General features: G+C 34.9%; 1 protein-coding gene across 3 annotated transcripts in view; it reads right to left on the bottom strand.

Moving 5' to 3' along the window:
- Positions 1 to 24,329, bottom strand: part of LUZP2 (leucine zipper protein 2) — a 353,608-nt gene that overhangs the window by 27,707 nt on the left and 301,572 nt on the right. For all 3 annotated transcript variants that reach the window (XM_054585982.1, XM_054585981.1, XM_054585983.1), the window contains exon 8: positions 8,173 to 8,247. In XM_054585982.1, coding sequence (XP_054441957.1) covers positions 8,173 to 8,247 — 75 coding nt within the window. The remainder of the gene's footprint in view (positions 1 to 8,172; positions 8,248 to 24,329) is intronic.

Below are 24,329 nucleotides of genomic sequence, written 5' to 3' on the forward strand. Positions count from 1 at the left end.
CCCTATGAAGTTGTCTAAGAGAAAATGAGAGTCTGACAATGACTAGAAGGGAGAGGCATTGTTAAGTGGACAGGAGGGGACGAAGCTGAAGAAGAGCTCAGCCATGGTATTGGGTGTTATGTCAGAAGTGAGAGATGCCCGGTGACACTGAGCAATTTCAGTATGTGCTCTGTGCTGTATATTATAATGAGACAGTGGATATAGAGCTAATATGACAGCATCAGACAAGCTTTGGCAGGGACTTAAAGCTAATATGGCTTTAAAATGTCGGCTTTTGTTGCTTAGATCATGCAGGAAGTAATGATGATTACTGTATTTACTATGTTCATATCTCGGTTCCTCTTAACATTCTCCATGTCTCAAAGTTGGATATGTAACAAACTTAAGTTATATGTTTCCACAACAGACAAATGCCAGAGTAATGCTGAAATTGGATGCTGAAAATAAATAACAAACAACATCCACTTAGTCGTTTTCAAACATCAATTTTCAATAAGCATTGTCTAAGGAAGACAGATTTTCCAATAAAGCAATAATCAATGGGGCTGCGTATATATGTTACACTTCTAACTGCCTTCACTATGACACGATCATCTCATTTGCTTCCACAGCCCCCCGGTCGCCGCCTGGATCTCAGCGGCAGCAACGTTCCGTAGGCGGAGCCTCCAGCTCTCCAGCTTTCACAGCCACAGTAGGACGCGGTCTTTCTCTTACGTTTCAACCTATTCTTAATCTCTTAGCTTCATATTTTTTCTTTCATTTTTGAAACGTAAGCCAATGCCTTTGGCCTTTACCTTAGATCTTAGATTCAGGTTCCACGTTCCAGGTTCCAGTCCTTGATTACATTATAGATTTTTCTCTCCTGGAGACAGCAGATCGCTGTGAGCAATCCTGCCCTAATCTGGCCACCTTTCTGTAAAATACGTGTGTGTGTGTGTGTGTGTGTGTGTGTGTGTGTGTGTGTGTGTGTGTAGAGAGAGAGAGAGAGAGAGTTTTCCATTTAGTCTAGTTAATAGAGCCTGTTACCACCAACACTCCTCAGGTTTGGTATTACCCAGTTCCATAAGCAGGACTCAGGCGAGGATTTTACACAACATGATTACATTTTCATTCACATTGTTAGCTGTGATCTGTTTTGAAACTGTGAGTCACTATTCACTTTAAAGTTCACTGAAACAAAATGTCAACCAAAAATATGATATAAACCATATAGTGTATACTTTGTCCTGGATCTTATAACCTGCTCCTTCCTAAGCTCAGTCTTGTTTTGCCCTGCCTTCTCCTCACGCCAATTGCAAACTCCTTAACATGGACCTACTTGTCATAATGTCCTTTATTTATAGCTCATCAAACACTCCAAGTTCATTTGCATCTTAGAGCCTTTATACTTGCTGCTTCCTCTGCTTGCAGAACCTTTTTTTCCAAATAACTATGTAGGAAGCTTCCAATTAAAATTCGTGTCTCAGCTTACACACTACCTTCTTGGAAACAAAGTCCCCCATCACCCTTTCAAGAAGACTCCTTCTTTAAAATCTCTATCACAGTTCTTAAATGATGTCTTTTGTAGCCCTGATTAGCATTACAAATGATCTCATTGTTTATATGTTTATTGTTTTTCTACTTCTATTCTAAGGTAATTTCTCTGAGGACCGGTACCATTTTTGCAGCATCACCAGTTTCTAACTAAACAAGTGTTTGTTATATGAATATATAAAACAAACCACCCAGAGGATATAAGCAAGTGCCATTTTACATGAGAAAATAATGAAATAATTTACAGTCGATCCTGTATATCATCAATATAACTAACATTTCAGACATTAAGATACTAGTGTTTGTGCTGTATAATATGTAAAGCTTACAAGAAATTATTGTGTATATATATGTGATCCTAAGATGGAAAATTTTAAAGGCAGTATTTCCTGTCTATATGTGAGTACTTTTCCCAGAAAATGCATTTTTTTTGCTAGAAACTGTTAAATATACTTGCAAAGGCTACTGTCTCAACACCTGACAAATAAAAATCCACATGATATTATCTATGTCTACCTTAATTCATTTGCATGAAAGAGTAAAGTCATCAGAAAGATCTGGGTGCAATGTCAGTTGCTGGCTTCGGAAATACCATGCACGGCTGTGGAAGCCGAAGGCTTTCCCTTTCACTTTCTGCCATGAAATCTGCTCTATGATTCCTGAAAGGATAAGTATGGTGTTTATTAATTTATGATGTTATATATCCATATGTTTATTTAATCAATAACTATCATGCTCCTGTTATGTGTCCTGCTGGACACACTGTGGCAAAATAAGTACTTGTTCTCTTACTAGTTAGTCCCAGGTGTCTATGTTGGTCACCTGACATGAGTCATCTGGAATATGGATGGAATTTTGCATGCTTTCTGGGGAGAAATTTTGTGATGATTACATGTCATAGAAACTTTTCTGTTAATATGAAAATCTGAGAGATAAATTTCTAAACCATAAAGTTGTTTTTACATTCCAGTATCTGAGGCTATGATTCCTAAGATATTGCCAAATAAATAATTGATTGTTTGAAAAACCAAGGTTGGTTCTTAGATTTTAAAGTTATTATTGCGTATATGGGAATAGTAAACTGAGACTTCTTGCATTAAATATGTTATGAGAGCTAAGTTGGAGTGTGAAATTTGTTTTCATAATCTTTATGAGGTATTGAAGGTTATTCAAAGTCAGGCAAAACATTCTTAGGAGCTAGACACCTTAAGAGAGGAACAGTCTCACACAAAGGCATCAAGATGATGGAGAGAGGTGAAGAGCAATTTCTTGAAACTGAAGTTTTTATTCATTTTGGAGTGAACTAGCATTTCTTTCTGACTTTATAACTGCAGTTTATGAGCCTCACACTTATCTTACATAAAATTTGTTGAAATTAACCTCCAGTAATAATAGGAAATGCTTTTACAGTTCACTGTAGCAAAAGGGGTGCCAAGCGGCTGAAGGTTAAAAGAGAAATTTGTATCACAGAGAGGCGGGGTCTGTGGTCTCTTCGCTCATAAGAACAATTTCCATGCTTACTGAGTATTTTCCAGGTGCCATAAATTCTTCTCTGTATGTTGCTTTTTTGAGACATATAATTTTCTCATCACCCTTATAAAGTGAGTTTTATTATTATTTGATGTTTCAGTGAAGCATAAAGAGTTTGAGAGATTCACACATGGTCATTTAATGGAAAAACTATGATGTGAACACAGGCAGACCCTGGAGACTTGTACTTAAGCCCCGCAACACATCTCATCCTGAATGCAGACTATGGCATGGGGCGGGGGAGGCAGAGAGGGGTGGCCGTGGGGGCTGGTGGAAATGGGGGGGAGGACAACATGGAATGAGGAAGAGGAAGGAGGAACAAACTCTACATTAAATCCAAGCTCTGTAACTCAGAAAATTAATTCATAATTTTCTTATGAAGTATTATGTGACCACGCCAGGCTATCTAACCCACATGTACTTAAAATATACATATTTATTTTTGGTGCTTTTATGACCTCATCATTCTGCATACAATTATTTCTTAATTGTTGATACCCAACAAAATGGTGAGAGATGTGGAACTCAAGACAGAGTATCATAAATGTTTTCTGTTTCCCACAGCACCTAACATAGGGTGGTCACACAAAAGGCATTTCTGATCTATCTGGTATAGACTGACTAAATTGATTACCTGAAGTCAAATCAGGGAAAATATTTAATGTAATAAAAATCATGCTAACAGTCAGAGTTGTTAAAAACTCAGAGGAGGCTGAGCTTTCTCAGGGCCATGGGAAGTAAACACGTTTTTCAGACTTAAGACACATTGCAGAGATCATGCCAGAGAAAGAATTTTTTTTTTTCAAAAACGATTGTCTAGTTGAACTTCAGGATTATTTGTTTCTCTGATTTTCTGAATTCACCAACAGAAAAAAGAATCATTTCCCTTTTAAAAAAGCAATATTATGTAGCATGAGTTGGATATGGTGAGAGATTAGCATGAATTGATATAATCGTATTTTTTCATGAATTACAAAATATCTTACAAATCTGTAACCTTAGTAAAATAAATTATATTTGACCTAGTCTATAAAATAGAAGGTAGGTTTCCCTAAAACTATTAAATATCATATGAATTACTTGGATAAACTAATTTAAAATATGAAAACCACAAAGGAGTGAAGTTGTTAAAATATATAGTTTTTCATTCAAAAGCCACATTTGTCCCAAAGAACTAAACCTTAAGAAGAAAAACCTTTTGGATCTAACAAATGCCCTTACTAATTCCAGTGCTACAACACTTTCTACATATGTGGTGTGAAAAGTTAGCCATGTTACCTATGGGGAGGTGTTGGTTGTAGGTAATGAAAAAAAAAATGTCATTGTGAGACCCAAGTCCCTGGGAAATGAGAAAGTAATACCACTAGAGCTTTAAAATGAATTAGCCTCAAGTGTCCCATCTCTTCTGTATCAAAACACTCATGTTCAAATTGGTGGTTAGGCAGCAGTCTCCTCTCTTTACAAAACTGCTAAACATATACAGTATATTATTGCAAAACAAATCTATGAATACAATCACCTTATTTGCTTATTTTTCTAAATAAAATTTTTGCTGTGCTGTGATCAGAAAAATGGAAAGCTCTTGACAGCAGAAAGAACATTTTCCACTTTTCAAAAAATAACTTACTTTGGAAAATATAGAGGTATATAGAAAACAACATAAAAATATAACAGATGTCAGGTAAGTACCAATCTGAATTGAATGTTTAAAAAATAATGTTGATTATATATGTTACATATAATTAATATTTATATAATTGTATAAAGTAAAGTGCATATGAAAATATATGCATGTACCTATCTAATATACACATATACATACATTATATTATCTAATGTATATGAACAATGCATATATTATATATCACATATGACACATAAAATATACAGAGAGGTCTGTGTATGAATTAAAGACTATCTATGTCTATACAATTATCAGAAGATAAAACATTTGGAAACCAGTAGAAATACTTGCAAGCATCTCTAGTATCATTTAACTCTGCTTTTCCCCCAGGCAATTGTGCCCATGAATTTGATATGTATCTTTCTCCTCTATCTGACATATAGTCAAAACAAAATGTGTTTTGTGTATCTGAGCAATTGTTAAATACCACACACATACCTCTGATATTTTTCACTAAACAGTATGTTATAACTGTATCAACATTGATACAAATAACTGCATTTATTCATTAATATTAAAGTTTGATTACTATTTGAAAATAGTATAGGAAATTTATGAATTGTATATATTAATTCCATCAGTAAGCATTTACATTATTTTCATTTATTATTAATATTAATATTGCTGTATTAAACATCTCTATGCATCCTTCCAAATGCATATGGATAAATGCAAATTCTAAGATACATACATTTAATAATTGATTTTAATAAATACACTCCTATCACTAGTGTATCAGATTTCGATCTCATCTGACTTTTTGATTTTTACCAATCTGATGGTACTGAGATGATGCCTCATTGTTTTTATTCATATTCCCATTTTTCAGGTGAAGTTAAGTATTGTTTATTTTGTTAATAAATTATATTAAAATATAGCATATAATTAAGTTCATGGGTCTTAAGTGTACTTTAAAAAATGTATGAACCGTTTAAAGAAATGTTGTATGCATACTGATTTAGAATTTTTATAACATTCTCTTGGGCTAATCAATACAAAACTCCTTTCTTACCACTAAAAATTCTTCAAGTGTATTTTGAATGATGCATAAACTGTGTTTCTATTACTGTTTGCACAGTTTATATGTTCCCTATTATTTTACTTAGACTCTTATTCTTTATTTAAAGGTGCCTACTGTATAAATGATGGAATTTTTGTTTAATGCAGTGTTCAATTTTAACCTTATACTTAGAATATCCTAAATATTTAAAAATATAATTATTGACTTATTTAAGTTGATATCTCCCTTTTTATTATTCTTTTTGTTTTACTTCATCTTTATTACCTAACACCCAACAATCTGACTATAACATGGCTATCTTTGTTTTTAACCTGCTTGTGGATTACTTATATTTCTGAATCTGTGGTTGATGTCTTTCAAAACTTTGGTAGAAAGCCATTACCTCTCCAGATATTTCTTCTGTTTGTCACTCTTTCTAGGCAACAACTAAAAATATTTTTTAAAATTTGAACATTTCATACATTTCTTATTTTCTTCCTATTCATTTGTTTTTACATTCTATACATTGGTATAGGTATTTGATATTAACTTTCATTTCACTAGTCTTTAGTTCTATTATGTCCAATAATCCAATCTGTTATTAAATACACCAGTTAAATAAATACTTAATTACATTCATTATAGTGTTCTAATTCTAGAATATCTACTTAACTGTATATAGAATCCAAATCTAGTGAAAATTTTTATCCTTTTATTTGTTTTGTTATTTTTCTTCTTATATATATATTTGTGTGTACATGTATATAGATACATATATGCACATATATACATATATACACATACACACACACACATATGTTTTTCCCCTTACACTCTAATATCTGAATCATCTCCAGGTATGTTTCTCTTGTTCCACTTCTATATATTGATCAGACTGCATTCTCTTTCCGCATGTTGAGCAATATTTTTATTACATGTCAGACTTTGTATATAAATGAACTGAAAATTTTCCAGATGATTTCCAGATTATCCAAAGACAATTTATCTTTCCACTGTTAGAAGCATGGCTGAATAGCTCTAATCTAATCAAGAATTTATCTCTGTCAGAAGATCAGTTAAAAGTTTAGTGAAGCCAGGTTACATGTGGATCGGCCCTGTCATTTAGGTGTAGACTCTTCATGCTTTTGATTGAGAGCAATGTGGGTATTAAATCTCTCAAGTCTAAAATACATGATTTACTATGTATGGTGTCAGGTGGGTTCTCAAAATATCACGGTAAAGGGGATGGGAACACTTTGTAAAACATATAATTGCCTAACCACTATGCTGTACATCTGAAACTAGTAACATTGAATGTAAACTATAACTTAAAAATAATTCATATTAAAAAATAAAATGCTATAGTTCCTTGCAAAGATTCAGAGTTTTCTGTATTAATATGTATTAGATATATGTCTTAAGTGTTAGAGAAAATTATATTGAATATTTGATGAATGGGTGCTAAGTACAAAAAGAAATATGTTATTTTAAAATCATTCTAGCCTTTTGTTAAAAGTAAATAAAAAAGAGAAATATTTATATCCCTAATCCTGTATAAGCTGTGTAAAAATGAGAAAAAAAAAGACAGAATGTGACAGGTATTGAAACATTTAATGAAGTCCTGTAACTATTAAACAGCAGAAAAGTAATTCTGAATTACAACATATGACCAATTCCTTATTACATTTGCCTTCCCATATAGCAATTCCCTATTCTCCATGTATGACTCATATGAAGAGCACTGAAAGGCAAAGGAAGGCTTCAGATAGGAGTTCTGATTTACCCTGAGTATCTGCAATTGTAAGACAATTAGAAATTGATATAACCAAAATGGAAGACAAGAGGTTAAAAAAGAAGGCCAAAGAAAATCTTTTGTAAATAGTGGTGATGGTAGCAGAACTTTGTGAACTTCAAAAGGCGACTTTTATGCTCTGTGACTTTCCATAAAGCTGTTATAAAGAGGGACTGTCAGCCACCCTTGCATTATCTTCACACGAACTGACTTCATGGTTAAGAGAGCTAACTTCTTTTATGCCTCTACCTCCCGAACTCTGATTTAAGATTTTGACAATGAAAAGTATCAATGACTACTTCCATTTGCTTTGTAACTCATTCATCCAGAGTTAATACCTGTCATCTTTCTTGGTGCTTTAAAGCATGTTTATTTATGGTGTTATAGAGCAAATATACCAGTAAGGTGAAAAATAAAGCCATGAACTCACGGGGCCTGAAACTTGAGTCAATTTAGCAGCAAAAATAAGGGAAAAATTGAGTTCCAAAGTGAATATCCAGCACTCATAAATTCTGTAACCTTCATACATGAACAGCAGTTGAAATTGCATTAATAAATCAAGGGAAGCAATGAACATAACCTAGCTTCATCTGCTAAAACCAAAGTTGTGATGGTTCATGGATATAATCTTACCCGGTCAAGAGCTGCTCTCTCCAGTGTATTTCTTGCCACAGCTAATTTTTGTTCCAAATCAGTAAGCTGTTGGGCCTGTAAAATGAAAAAAATTAGATGAAATGATCAATAAATCAAGAAACAACAAGTGCTGGCAAGGATGTGGAGAAAGGGGAACCCTTTTACACTGTTGGTGGGAATACTGATCAGTGTAGTTACTGTGGAGAACAGTATGGAGATACCTCAAAAAATTAAAAATGGATCTGCCTTTTGATCCAGCAGTCTCTTCCTGGGACTATATCTGAAGTAACTCAACACACTGATTCAAAAGAACATAAGCACCTCTATGTTCATTGTATCATTATTTACAATCTCTAAGATATGGAAGAAGCCCAAGTGTCCATCAGTAGATGAGTGGATTGAACAACTATGGGACATTTACACAGTGGAATACTACATAGCCATAAAAAAGAAAAAATATCTTCCACATGGCAGTATGGACCTGGAGAACATTATGCTGAGTGAAATAAGCCATATTATTTCACTTATATGTGGAATCTAATGAACAAACTGAACTAACAAGCAAAATAGAGACACACTTAGACAGAGGGCATGATGGCAGCTATTAGGGGTCTGGGAGAGGAGGGATTGAGCAAAAAGGAAAAAGGACTCATAGGCAAGGACAACAGTGTGTAGTGATTGAAGAGGGCGAGGGGTGTAAGGAGACTACATGGTAATGGAAAAATACAATAACAATTTTTAAAAAAGAATAAGGAAAAACAGTCATAGGAGTTGTATATTTCAACCCAAATTATAATAATCTGGTCCTAGTTTTAAAAGGATCAGCTACTGGATAAATTCATATGCAGTTACAAAGTCATTTAAAATAAGAAGAGCTCTGTGGGTGTTAAACCATCAGGAGATCTATAAAAGATGATGGGGACTTTACCAGAGAGCGAATTTTATTAGTCACTTACTTGTTTTCTCAATTTAACTCTGGTGAAGTAAAGGATAGGGTTACTTCACCAGACAGGGATAGAGTAGCTTTCATTTACATTCAATCATTGAATAAATATCTACTCAGGGATTAATTTTTCTGAGAGTAGGTAGCATCATCTGTCTAACTGGTTGAAAATGTATTTTGGATAGAAATCATGTGAAGTGAAAATCAGAGAACTAGAAGTGTTCCTCAGTGTGGCCTGAGAAGCCGTGTCTTTTTCCTCATCAAAGTAACCCCAAAAAACAAATTTAATTTTCATACATATACACTTTATCTTCTGAGCTTTATCAGTTGTTTAGCAGCTATAGTCTATATCATAATTCTTAATTTACTTTTTAAAAAAATATGAAGCTACAGAGCTCCAAGTTTTCATAGACCACAAAACACTGGCCTGGTTTGGATCTAATACTCAGTCTATTGCTTCTGGGGCTGTACCTGGCTTTTTTTCTCAAGAATCCATCTAAAATTGCTCTCTTTTTCAAAGGATGACATCAGTGCTGTATTTAATGCAAAAACTGTCTTTTTTTCTTTAAGAAACATGAAAGTATGTCTGTGAAGTAAATAAGACTTAATGTTACCCAGTTAAATTTTATCTGAAATTTCAATGATTCATTTGACAAAATTTTGGCAAGTGGCTAAATCTGCAATTCTAATTCATCATTCAAGCATTAACTTTGTGACTTAATATTTCTGAAAACTTATTGACACAATTTATTTTAATCTTATGCTCTCCCCTCTAAGTAATAATACCCAGATATCTTCTTATTAATATTTCAGGTTAATTTCCCTAAGGTTTACAGAACACAGAAATATTTATTCCTTACCTCTGCCAAGAAGGATTTGAAGCAACCTTACCACTAAAAGTATTAAAATATTTAAAATAAATAAAACACATGAGGTCTATGGAAAACACATGTCTTGGGAATAAGATGTGAAATTAGATGAAGGTGGTGATAAGAGAAGAAGGCTATACAGTTCTGTCCATTTGTCCTGGTTGAGCTGTAAATGTGTTCCAAGACTTCTGGCAGCCAGGTATAAAAAGAAATGTTGGCTCCCGCATTCTCATTATCAAAGATAGTAAACATACCAGAGACACAGATGGTGCAGGGTTGTTCCAAGCATAGGTTCTAATATAAAATTATAACAAACAGATTTCATAATTCAACTCAGAATACCATTTCTTAGGAGCCAAGAATATATAATACAAAGTCATGGTTCATTTTAAATCAAGTATAACTCCTAAGATCCACTAATGTGTGTCTTTGTGTGCACATGTTTTTCTACCAAGAAACACAATGCAGTATGAGCAGGTCACAAGATTTATTTTCCTCCCAAGTCATGTACAATAATTCTACTCTTTCTTAACTGCTCTAGAAGATTGATTGAAATATAAGTGCTGTGAGTACTAAACAACTTAGACACCAAGGTATAAGAGACTAGAACTTTTTTTGTGTTGCCATTAAGTCTTACATGCCTTATTTATAATGAGTAAATTACATTAAAAATTAAATTTCTCACTACACTAGGCTAAATTTAGAAGATATAAGGACCAACACAGTCTATTGAATTCTTACTAAAGTCTCAGTTATCTCATCTCCTGATAAAACATAAGAGAAAAAAGCACAATAGGGTATTAGCATAATTATATCTAGCCAGACTCTTCCCTGGCATGGCCTTCTTCCTGGAAAGACTAGACAGCAAATTGTCCCACCCAGGGCCAGAATAGGAAACTATGTATACAGACTCTAAATAGGAAATGCAGAGGAGAGCCTTCCCTCTCAGTGTTTTGGCCACTGAAAAGCTCCATATAATAAACAAACTCGGAAGAATACTATGACTCATTTACTAGGGGCCGGTCAGGAGGAAACTACAATGGCTGAGTTTCTTAGGATCCTGGAATGAACAACTGTCATTACATAAATAAAATTTTAGGGGGCATCAGCAAAACAAGGGCAGAAATTGTTAAGGTTTACTACCATAGCCTTACTACTTTATAATAAATAATATGGTTCTCACTCCACATTATGGAACCCATAAGAACATGAGGCTGTGTTCCAGCACATGATGCAAAAACATAGTATGAGATGTTCCAGTGTAGTGTGGGAAGAAAATATGAGACACTCTACATTTTAGTTTTGAGTTTCAACATTGTAAAATAGGTAAGGAGATGGTATTATAAAATATGTTTTATTCTTCATCTTTATTTAAAAATAAACCATGGTTGTTCTATTATAACATGTTAGAAAACATACTTACATTTTCTAAATATCATTAATGCTTTTCTTCTATTTTGTTTATAAGACAGTGAATATGGCAGTAAAATAGCAATGAGATAATAATGATAACCTGAACTTGAATATGTACAACTGTATCTGGTACCTAGTCTTGTTTCCATCCATTTAAAATGAGAAAAGTGAGACATAGAGTTATTAAATGTCACACTCAAGGTGACAGCTGGGAAATAACAGGCCTGAAATTCAAGCCTAGGCAGTTTAGATCCACAGCTGGTCCTCCAAACCAGTAAAGATTGGATTATATATAATTTATAATTAATAAATATATATACATTGGATGACATATGTTCAAAATTTATTGTAAAGCTTTATGATTAAAAATATTTGGAAATTACATAGAAGATTAGAGTATTTTACATTTTAAGTTTATTAATCCAGTGAGGATAATAAACACATAAAAGATGTTCTCAAATACTCAGTAGGGCATACTTAGTAGTTGGTAACAGGATAATGATACGGTTAAATATTTTATCTAAATTCAATATCTGTGTTAGTATATATGAAGAACATATGCCTTGCTCAGCAGCATTAACCTAGAAGCTTGAAAACTCTAGAGGTATCACACAGACCACCACACCACCATCATCATTTCTACAGTCTAATTTACCATAAAGGTAAAGGGGCAGAAAGTCAATAATTTGCACCTGCTTCTACTCACGCCCATAAAAGTATAAAGCTGTAGCACCAAGATTATCTTTGGCCATCAGGTTCTTTGATGCAACACCTGCTCATTTCAACATTATTAACTTGGGAGTTATACTGAGAGACTTGTAATTGAATGACTAATATTGGTAGAAGAACCAAATTTAGACCTCAAATTGCACAGGAATAGCTTAACATAACATCTGGTTGTAACTGCTATTAAAAGTAAGTTTTACCATATTAATATCAAAGTTAGAAAGTTCAATAACCCTTTCCATTGGGAAATAAGAGCATACATATGTAATTTTCCTCAAATTTAAATTTTTATAAGCATATTGCCATTTGTGCATATGCATGTAGTACTTATAGCCATTTAAAGAAAATCTACTGTTGATAATTTCTTATTATGTGCTTGATACTAATTCCTGTCCTCCTCCCCAAAACACCTAGACTTTGGAGGAAACTGCCTTATATCCTTTCTCCGCCCTACATTTTAAAAGCGATCTCAACAATTGCTTCCAGAAACAGGGATGCAATTTCTTAAAGCAATTACTCTATCTCAACTCTTTAGTCAAATAATTGTGATTGGGTTTATGTATGCATTAACCGAAGGCCAGAAACAAGAAGATATTTACTGGTAACTTCTGGAATGAAAGCTGTCTCTCTTCTTCATCTGAGTGAATAAAAAGCATCTTTTTCTCTTGCCTACATAGTATTAAGTCTAAGCTCTAATAGGCATTATCTAGAAGAAAAGAGAACAACATGAAGTTAAAACTATCTTATAGAAGAAAGCAGAGCATAGAAAATAGCAAATAAATGTATAACAAGATCTGGTGACATTGAAAACTTCTCAATCAAACCATACCGGAAATCAAATGAACCTTGGAATTCAGTTACTATGAGTAAATAAAATTCATTTTTATGAATTAGATTTTTATGGGATATTTATACTTTTGTTATTTAAAAATAGAAGATTCAAAACTTCTGCTTATAGACATGACACTGTAACTGATATCAGACAAGTCCTCCTCCCCCAAACAGCTATGAGCTAATTATCCCAGGCTGTGAAACCTGAAATATGGAAAAATCCCACGGTGATACTCATGACTACATTAGCTTTCTGCCAGAGGACAGTTTCCTGACTGAGATGCAAAGGACTGTGTCCCAAATGTATCACTGTAGTCACTCTGAGCTATGGAGGTGGAGATGAGAGTTTGGGTCATATTAAATGGCTGAAGTATACAGAGCAGGGCAGCAGAGAAGAGTGAGGTGAGCGGAGGCAGGTCTTCCAAACATCAGTTTGGGAAAACGTTCTTGCAAATGCTTGGGAGAATTGGGCTGCATATAAACTGGACAATATATTCCACAAGGTAACTGCTTTATGGCTGAGAGCAGAACAACAACACTAGAGGTTAAGCATTGCAGAAAGATGTTTATTTTATAGACATTCATAAACGTTATTAACATCACAGGCATCTCTAGGGTAATAGCCATGAAGTAAAGGAGTGGTTGGCAAGCTACACCGCAAATCTGGCTAACTATTAATTTTTAAATAAAAGTTTATTGAAACCCAGCTACTTTTTTTTATGCGTGTATATGTGTGTGTGCGTATGTATGTATGTATGTATCGTCTAGTTGCTTTTATGCAACCATGGTGGTTTTGAGTAGTTTCCACAGAGACCATATGATTTGTAAAGACTAAATTATTTGCTATGCTATCAGTTACTAATAGAAAGTCTACTTTAAGTCTTCTTTAAGAAAGTCTAAATCAAAACCTAGGTCAGCTTTCAGGAGAGAAGGTGAGATATTTTAACCCAAGTGCATTACATAATGTCTCACTGGCCTTCCGTACAGTGCATGGAAGGAGGCCTGCTATTACACTCCTCAGGGTCTTCAACTGTACCTGTTCTTTATGCTTAGAATCATGAAAAATTCCATGTTACCATGTTCCCTGTTTCCTCTGGTCCATTACTATACCCCTTTTAGGTTCCAGCTGAAATGCTAATTCTAATAGAGATCCATTTCTGAACTGCAAATTGAATTTTAGCATGCTTGTTACATTCTCTTGTGAAATACTTTATTTTTCTTTCTCTTTCAAGTTATGATATTCAAAACAGAAAGTAATTGGTATGGTATAAGCATTAACCAATAAAATCAGTCCCTTCCCTGAATATTGGAACAGGGTCCTGGGAGTTCCCTGCTTGACAGGCGACGGGCAGTCAAGCAGCCCCTAAACAGCAGCATTGTGGCAGCTCCTAAGCAGGTTGGACACACTCTCAAAAACTCAGCCATGAAAGAAACAGGAGCCCAAATCAACTTGGACAGTTTGTTCTGCACAGCGAAAGCATTAGGAAGATCAGCCTGGTGTTGGCAGTCCATGTCTCTGGTATCAATCACTAGATGGCATCAAACCAGGGATGTCATATGACCGACAACACAAGTGGTAGGTCTCTCGGCCATTGTGAATCCATCTCCAACTAGAGCAAAAATTCTTATAGCCTATAGCTGTGCCCAAAGGAAGGGGAGAGGTATGATATTGAAAGTGCCACACCTCACTGACATTAGGGAAACAGAGAGGAAACTGCTTTATGGATCTTCTTGTAAGATAGGAAGGTAGGCGAGAAACAGTGTTGTAATGCTTCTAACAAGACCACTTATCCGTCTGTGCTCCACGGAGGATCACAGGGCGTTCCTCCAAGATGAGTTTAACCGCAGGTTTGCCTTATTTATATGACATATAAAAAGATGGGCAGGGTTATCAGGGTGTTATGGCAGAGTCATTGTGCAATGATAAAATGCTTAATGATTTATTGCTGAATGACAGCTCAGTGACAGAGAGATGAAGGGTTACAGAAAAAGAATCAAGAAGGAAACGGTTAATTGCCAGTTAATATAGAAGTGCTTTACTGTTTGAACAATTTGCATGTCCATATTAATGCATACTGGCTAAACTCAATCCCTACTGATTACAACTGTCATCTATCCATTTATCTATTTGATTTTTTAATGTCTCATTCTCTCATAGATAATAGGTTCACTCACAATATGGATTGTTTCCATACTGCTAACCATTGAATAGATCACTGTTAGAATAGCGCCAGGTACCTAGTAGATGAATAATAAATATTGGATGAATAAATGAGTACATTTGATGCTGATGCCACATACCGTATTCTAAGAAAAGAGGTTTCTTATCTTTCTCTAGAGCACTTAATTGCTTTTTTCCTCATTTGTGTCTGAAGAGCCTCTTGTTTATAAGAACTCTATCTAGTTGAAAATTGAGGATTTTGAGTTCTCATTTTAAGTCCAAAGAATGGTCCTCTAGGAGCCTTGTCAGTCTGTTATGTAAATCTCTTCTCTGGCAGTTAATTGACATGGCAGGCAGTGACTGCACTTCCTTCTTTCAGGCACAAGAACTGATGGTTTATTAAGTTTACTGACAAGGGTGCTGAGGGACGATGCACGCAATCCTGCACAAAATTGTGTAGATGTCAGAATTAACTCAGTGATAAATATTTTGAACAGGTACTTTTTTTTCCCTATGTGAATCTTCTTGAAAGTCATGATCCCCTCTATTTGTCAAATCTTCCTGCCATTTGAATGCTGGATGTGGCCAATTGTTGAATTTTGTCACTGCCAAAGTACAGCAGCTGCTCTGGATGATTTTCCCAAATATCCTTTCAAAAATTTTTATTCCACTAAGTGAATTTTGTTGAAAACAGCAAGTTTGGAAATATTTACATACCACCTTGTCAAATTTCCTACTATTTTAAATATGCATTTTTTCTATTAAATTTATTTTAATGCATGTTAGTAGGAATTTAAAATATATTGCCATGGCCTATTTCCAAGAGACTTATTTTGTTCTTTTAATATTAATTTAAAAATATAACCAAAAGACATAGAATTTGGCAATGACAGAGGTAAGCAAAACTCTATGGAAACTATGAAGCTCTAAAAATGTGAGGTTCACCCAGAGATGGGACAAGGACCTTTGCAACTATGTCAGTATCTCGTTTGTCTTGTAGTTGTACACAACATGAGCTACCATTTTTTAGCAACTCATATTTTTAAACATATATTAAATATTGCTTAGTATATGCAAATCAAGTTCTAAACAACTTACACATATGCTGAATACTCAAATAGCTGGACTAAGTATACTTTTCTGCAATTAACTAGATGTACAAACAGAAGCTTGTGGAGGTCCACAAAACTGTATAGATAGAAGTAGAAAAAAACATTCAAACTCATGTTTTAATGATTCCAAAATCCATCCTTATATCTCTCAAATTCTCTACTCTTAATATTTGGCTCCAGGTTCACCTGCTTAAAGAAATCATTCTAGACTATTAATACTGCAAACTTTCTCACTTCCCACCTGGAATATCCAATCCTCTGTTGCTCTCTAAGTTTTCTTTTTTTCCCTATAGCACTTAACTTTCTAATATACATATAAGTGTTTTTCTGTTTATTAACTATCGCCTATCACACGTGCTTGAATGTAAACTCTACCAAAGTAGAAAACTTTTATTCACTGATAAATTATATAAACACTTAGAAAAGTAACTGGTGATATTAAACCCTCAAGAAGTTATTGATTGAATGCATTACCTTTATATTATAACATGACAATGCATTTGTAAGGATTAGAAGCACTTTTAAATGTGATTATGGCACATAATTTGTGCTCAACAAATGATAAAGAAAATAATTTATGTTTATAAATTAGAGAGATTCTCTCATTATTTTTTATGAGGCTGCTACCACATTCATTTAATATTTAGTCATTTTATCTTCCAGGTCTAGAATTTTCATTAAACTCAGTTCCTTGTATATCTGGTGAATTGTAACAAATTGATAACTTATGTTTAAGTCCAATCAAGTTGATTCCATGAATGGTTACCAATCATCTGCCATGTGTCAATCAACATGCAAACAATAAGGATTAGAAAGAAGCATAAGATACAGACTCTGATCTTAAAGAATCTATACCTTAGCAGAGAATATGGGGCATAAACTAATCATTAAACAGGGCATATACTACAATAGACAATGGTATAATGTTCTGGCAGGGATTTTCGATTTTGAAATTACTTTTGTTACATCTAGTGTGGCAAGAAGGATGTAGGATTTATTTGCATGCTACAGAAAACTAGTCTGCAAATTATACTACTAGAGGGCAAAAGATAATTAAAAATCTTCTGATATCTAATAGCACAAATTTTATTTTTCTAATGTTTAAATATATTTTACTTAAGCTAATCATGATAATGATTAAAGCCACCAGTAGGAATAAAATACAATTGGCTCCTAAGCACAAATCTATATGAATAGGCATGTAAGATTCCTTTAATCAAACTTTATCATTAAGTGTTTATAATTAAGGGTATTAGAAAGAGTTCTGAAATATAACTTAATACACTATGTTTGTTCTTTTTTTCCTTTTAATTCCTTTAAAATTATCTACAACACCCTTTTTTTCTCAAATCTTCAGTTTTCTCATCTGTAAAATGATAATAACACCAATAAAAATTTATGTAATATTTATCATGTACCAAAAACTGTGCCAGTACTTACATGTTATTTTTTTAAGCTTTACAACAACTCTGTAAGTATTATTTGTTACCACTACTTAGCAAAGGAGGCAAGAAAACCTTGAAGAGGCCACATCTGTATAATTCAAATGTGCCTTGCTAGAATTTGGCAGTTGGAACCCATGTCTGATTCCAAAGCCTTCATCTAATTAAGACTATTGGCCTGAGTTTTATTAAAGATAATGAACATTTCTGTTTCCAATTGTTATGTTGTTTGGGGTTTTATTGCATCCCAAATAATAGCAAACTGAAAGGGACATGAAATGTGACCTTCCCTCCATTTTTAAAAGAACAAAAATGTTGAAATACAAACTGAAGTCTCATGTGAAAAATATTTCACAAAACCACAACAGATAATATAGAACGGAAAAGAAAACAAAAAATTTTCTCTTCTATGTGTTGAGTAATCAATTTCATGTTAAAGATGCTATCTTAAAAATCTGGGGCAGCAAAGAACTTTAGAAGCATCCCTCAGTGGGATTTTCCTTCTTAATAAAATAGTACTAAAATTTTTAACTACATCAAAGGGTTGTTGTCAGGCATAAATGAGGTGATAAGTGCAGAAAAGAAGTTGATGCACAACTTTTTGTTCTGTCTTTGGAATGATTATCAGGACTTTAGAGCTATCATTTTGTTTTCAAGAAAAATTGGTCTTAGTAAATCAATTTGTTAGCTATATTGCTTCTATAAAAGCAACAAAAGAACGGCTTGATTTTTGTTGGCCTTCCTCCTATGTCACTGTTCTATCCTTAGAGATAGAGTGGTCACATGCCTTGTAATTGTAGTGGTCAAAATAGAGGTCAAATGGTTCTTTCTCTCATATGGGAGCTGTCAGTGTGCTTTACTTACTTAGTCTCTACAGTTCCTCTGCCAGGGGTCATCCTATAATTCTAAGGAACTTACAATTGGATAATTAATGAATGAATAAATCTCTTCTGATGACACATTTTTACTAAACATGTAAAACGCTTTATGGGTAATTTGGTAAATTAAACATTGCAAGAAGATGTTACAAGTTTTGTTGTTCCTCTTCTTTATGAATCATCTACTCTCCCATTTATTGACCCATTCATTCATCAATTCGGCTACTTAGTCAACTCATCCATTCTTCATTTATCCTTCTACTCACACACCCTGTAACCTATCATCCACATATTCTTTTATTTACCTACTCACATATCCATCCACTTATCCATTTCCCCTTTCATTTATGTCTCTCTTCTTCTGTCCATCTATGATACTTGTGCCCATTTACCTGCTCAACACAACAATCTATCAAAACAGCTCAGGGTGAGTGTTTGAAATACAAAGAAGTGTTACATTAAGCTCATCTCAGATTAAAAAAAAAGACAGAGAGAGACTTGATTTTTTTCATGTAGAACATTTATAAAAGTTTTCAAAATTTTCCAAAGATTCTGATCATTTCTCATCTGTGAAACTCTACATGTATCTGTCCTAAATCCTTAGATGAATGTCACTGTTTATGAAATTAACCGTTCTCCAACCCAAGCAGAAACTCAAGTGACTTGGCATGAGCTTCGGTGTTTTGAAATATCTGCAGATAACTTTTGATGCAAATGAAACATTAAGAATCACTGCCTCAGATGAGTCACACAGTGAGGTTTTAAATGAAGATCATGATTTCCCTGGCATGCCTCCGTAGGACATGCACATCCTTACTTATGCTTAACAAATAGCATAAACTCGATGTATTTTAAAGAGAGTTGTAACCTCAACATAAGTACTCTCAAAATGTTTCCTAAATGTAGGTGTTTAAATTAAGCCAGTACAACCATCGATGCTAGTGAATAAAAAGCAATGCATTTTTAGAACTGCAGCACCTCTATGCTTAGTGATGGAGAAAATAAACCAGATCTGTGTGTGTGTGTGCGTACACGCGCGTGGGTGTATGTGTGTGTAGTTTCAAGAGAAAACTTTCCCTTCACAACCTAAAATAGCTCTGCTACTTTTCAACTGGTTCAGACCTTAAAGGTGAAAAATATAATTTTAACAATACCTTCAGAGAAACCCCCAAGTCATACATATGTATGCATATCCAAACTAAATATATATTCATATGTATTTATATATATATTCATATATATACACGCACACACACATACACACAGAACTGCAGTGCTTCTTGAAATGTGAGATAACCAAATTGATCATCTAAGTCCCTTCTTCTATCATGTCAGTTTATTCCTCAACTGGAAAAACTATGCAAATTTATGAAAAGATAGTTTACCAACATTGACTGACAAACCAAATTCCTGCAAAATCTTTGATATCTCCTTACTCTCCACATACCATATTCAGTACAAGGTTAAATTGTGCACATATTTCCTTTTAAATAATGTTCAAATCTGCCTACTTTTCTCCATTTAAACTTTAGCAATTCAGTCCAATTTACTGCCATTTCTCTCCATACTGTTGTGATAGCCTCATATGTAGAAAACAGTTAAAATACTGTGCAAGGTCTGAAACTGTTATCTTTATAAAGACCTGCAGGTTAGGTTGGCCTTTAGCATCTGGGAAATTGGGTTTTGGGAAACTTTCACAGACAAGAGTGGCTCAGTGTTACTAAACTCTCTCTGCAAACCATATGAATTATGCTGAAAACCTGTTTTCTTTCTGGAAGTTTGGAACTATGGAAAATGCTAGGCAGAGGGTACCTATATGTCTAACATACAAGAAAAACCATGGACTCCCAGACTCAGGCAAACTTCTTTGTAGAAAACATTTCATCCAATTAAGACATTAAGCACATTTTTGTGACTTCACTGAGCAAGGACTCTTGGAATACAGAGTTCTTTGATCCTCTGGACTTTGTTCCATGCCCCTTTCCCCTTTGCTCATTTTACTTTATATCTTTTTGCTGTAATAAAATCATAGTTATGGGTATGACTAGATGCTGAGACCCATAAGTCTTCCTAGCAAATCATGCAACTGATGGGCGGTCTAGGAGGACTCCTTACATACCTTCTAAAGGATATCCCTTCCTTTAAGTTGCTCTCCCTCCAAAAATAAAACATGACTATGTGATCATGCTCCCTTTAAATATTTTGACTAAAACATTTCAGTGCTTTGTATTAATATAGAACCAGAGTTGAGAAAAGTGTTTCCCCCCCGCCCAAAAAAGGGCAAGATAGTTGTGTGGGCCTTATGATTTGTATCACAACTAGCTACCTCTGTCCCTGTAACAAAGGCAAGCATAGATATAGACCAATAGAGAAGGACTATATTCCAATACTAGGGTTTTGTTGCTGTTGTAGTTGTTTTAACACTGAAAGTGAATTTCAAATGATGTTCACAGGTCCTAAAATACTATTGATTAAAAAATCATTTAAAAAGTCAAAATCCATTTCTAGCTGCAGGTCATACAAAAATAGGTAGGTAACAGGTAGGAACTGACTGTGGTTTGCTGACCACTCTTCCAGAAAAAAATACCCTATTGCCTCCACAATATCGGAGTAGTCCCTATCCTGCTAACTGTATGTCTCCTTTATGCTGGGTGTTCCAGGAAATACTCAATCCTGAATCTCAGCACGCACTCTGCACTGCATGGTTGGTATGCATAACCTTCTGCTTCAGCTCTTTCCCCATTGACTCTCCTTGCCTAAATAACATTTGCCTTTTTATTTCATCTCAGTTGTCCCTTCCTCATCATTTTCCTCACCACCTCTAAGTATGTCAGTTGACATTCTTGCTTTTCGGAATATTATGTACAGACTCATCTCTGTACTTCTCATTTTTTAAATTCATTTGTTGAACCATTTGCTCAACATGTGCTTTATCTACTAGATCATTTGCTACATGAGGGCAGATGTAGCATATGTTACTTTATACCTTTGTATCTCTAATACCTTGTGTGGTATCTGGCACAAAATTTGTATCTAGCGAAGAATTTACTCTCATTATGCATGTGTTGATTTAACTCATACGTTTTTACTATATGTCTAGTGCTGGCCTAGATGCTAGAGGCACAAAGAAAATAAAATGTAATTGAGAAGTTTATAGACACTATTGAAGTAGAACACAGATATGGTTTAAATGTAGTGTCATCAGCACTAAAATAGAAATATACATAGTGTGCTCACAAAGCGTAGAAGAGGGTCCTTAGATTTGAGAGTGAGGAGAGGAAGGAGTGCTAATGAGTATGGACCTTAATTGTATTTTAAAGACTAAGTAAGCATTGATGAGATAGATGGCTAGGGAAGAACTTCAGGAAATTAAAACTAGAGGAGAAAGGAGACATAGAAAGGCACTTCCACTACAATGTAAAAAGAGAGTGTGGCCCCATACTTTTGGGCATCAGGAAAGGCTTCTGGAAGGAGACAACATCAGACCTCTGGTTTTAAAACTGAGTAATAATTGGGCAAAGTTTCCAGAATGGCAATGTGAGGAGATTAATGACATTTTATTCAGTGAAACAATCATTTTACTGGTGAAAATTATTTTTTAAGAAGCCATTAAAAGTCACTGGAAATAGTCCTAAGGGCACACAGGCTACCAGTAAATATTCATTCAAAAATCTACTAAATCTTGCAAGAATAATAACCACGCCCTCTTAATCCTTTCCAGCCCTGTGTGATAGAAATTCTACGCTGAGGGTTGTACTTTTGGAGAGTAAAGGCAAGAAGATAGGGTTCCCTTACTAAGCTCTCAGTCTGTGGCTATGGTTTTACCCAGTTAGGGGCAGGCAAACAGTGTTTCTTATTTCACCTGGGACTGTTTGGTGAAAGCTCTATGTTGTGTATAATAAATCAAGTATGTTGAGACCTGATCCTCCTCAACCTCCTACTAAAGTCACTTATAAAGTAGAGCTTCCACCCAGGGAGAGCCACATTAAGAAGACCAGATGCTACCATTGCCAGGCATGCTGACCTGTAGAGCTGGGGTGTCATTCAAGAAGAAAGAGGCAGTTTTCCTCACCGCCAGGGCAGAGGTAAGGGAATACAGATTCTGCCCAAAGGGAGGCACAGGCCTTAAGCATGATGAGCTCTGCAGGTAATTAAAAATATTATTAAGAATTAACCAAGCAAAGAAATGTTAGAAAGACATGGCAGGGAAAGAAAGCAGACACACACACACACACACACACGCACACAGATTTAAGAAATGGAAAACTACAAGAAAGTATGTCTTCAATGGTTCAGTGTTCGATGTTGATGAGATGGAAGGGATGAGACTTGCAAGCCATACTACGGAGGTTAGACCGAGTCCAGGAGACAGAAGAGTGCGGGTAATGATGGGGTTAGAGGTGGAATAATGGGCAAAATATTACTTCAACAGAGCCCTTGTTTTGACATTGTGGACGATGGCTTGGAGAAGGAAAGGCTGAAGGCAGCGAGCCCTGCCAGTGATTCAGGAATGGAAAGCTTGAAGCGACACTGAGAATGTAAAGATGTAGAACAATATTTAGAAGAAATATTTTACAATCACTTTCTGTGTGGTTATAAATAAATGCGCAGTCATGTTGGAAACATTTTTCTGCCTCTTCCTGTAGGTTTCTGAGTTCCAGAATAAGATAAGTAACATCACCTGCCTCATTCCTTTTAGGTTTTCCTATTATGAAAACAGCGGGGAGGAGCGGAGAAAGATGCAGAAAGAACGCATTTAGACACCCAATTACATTGCTAATCTCTGGAACTGGCAAATAGGAGCCTATTCAGGGAAATGTGCTTCTTGCCAGTGACGTCTGACAATTAATACTAAAATGTGGTTTCCAGCTTGCAAAAGACTTAGGATTTCAACTGCACAGATTTAAAGGGAAGAATTGGCACTCACTGCTTTCCACAGCAGTGTATTCAATATCAAAACTTTGCTACATGTGGAGATGGGCATAACGTGTATTAATGATGGATCTATCCTTATTAATCTTAAATTAAATTCAGCACAGCTACTAAATAGTAAAGGTCAAGCCCTAATCCTGGAAGAGAAGACACTCCAATGCCTGACTCAGGCACACCTTCGGTCTCTTAACCCAGGTCTCAGCCGTAGTCTGGTCACAACTATCTCCTTTCACTATTTGCCAATGTCATGCCCTCCTTACTCTCTTATGCACTGGGCTGTCTGATCATGCTGTTCCATCTGCCTCCGGAAAAGAAAAAAGAAACATCCCCAATGTTCATCCCTGCACGAACATTCCAAACTCAGTTGAAACCTCAACCTCCCTTCAAAATATTTCTTAAATGTTCCCCGCACAGCACCACAGCCTCAGCCATCCCCAAAATTTTTGTTAGGTTTTCCAATATTCCTCCTCAGTACTCAGTATCTTTTCTCACACATTCCAACTGGTCCTTACGTATGTATATGTGTATATTTTCTAAGTATGTTTATGTCTAAGTATGCATAAGTTACATGCATATATTTAAAGTCTTTTGTTTAATTGAAATTTATATAATGTTTGTATGCAGGGGGGCCTGAAGTGAGTACCTTCATTTCATGGAGCCCTCTGTGACCTGTGGTGGATGCGAGAAGAACTGGCTGTAAAGCAACACTTCCCATACTTGTCTTTACATTGAAATTAAGTGAGAAGCTTCAAAAGGTACCTTATGTCTTTGCTCCATCCCCACACATTCATTTAATACTCTAAGTGTGTTGCCTGAGCTTCAGAAATTAAAAAAGTTTCCACGTGATTCT

The sequence above is a fragment of the Pteronotus mesoamericanus genome, unplaced genomic scaffold (assembly GCF_021234165.1).
Source record: "Pteronotus mesoamericanus isolate MK-2021 breed Mesoamerican mustached bat unplaced genomic scaffold, CSHL_Meso_final contig_90, whole genome shotgun sequence".
NCBI classification, from domain to species: Eukaryota; Metazoa; Chordata; class Mammalia; order Chiroptera; family Mormoopidae; genus Pteronotus; species Pteronotus mesoamericanus.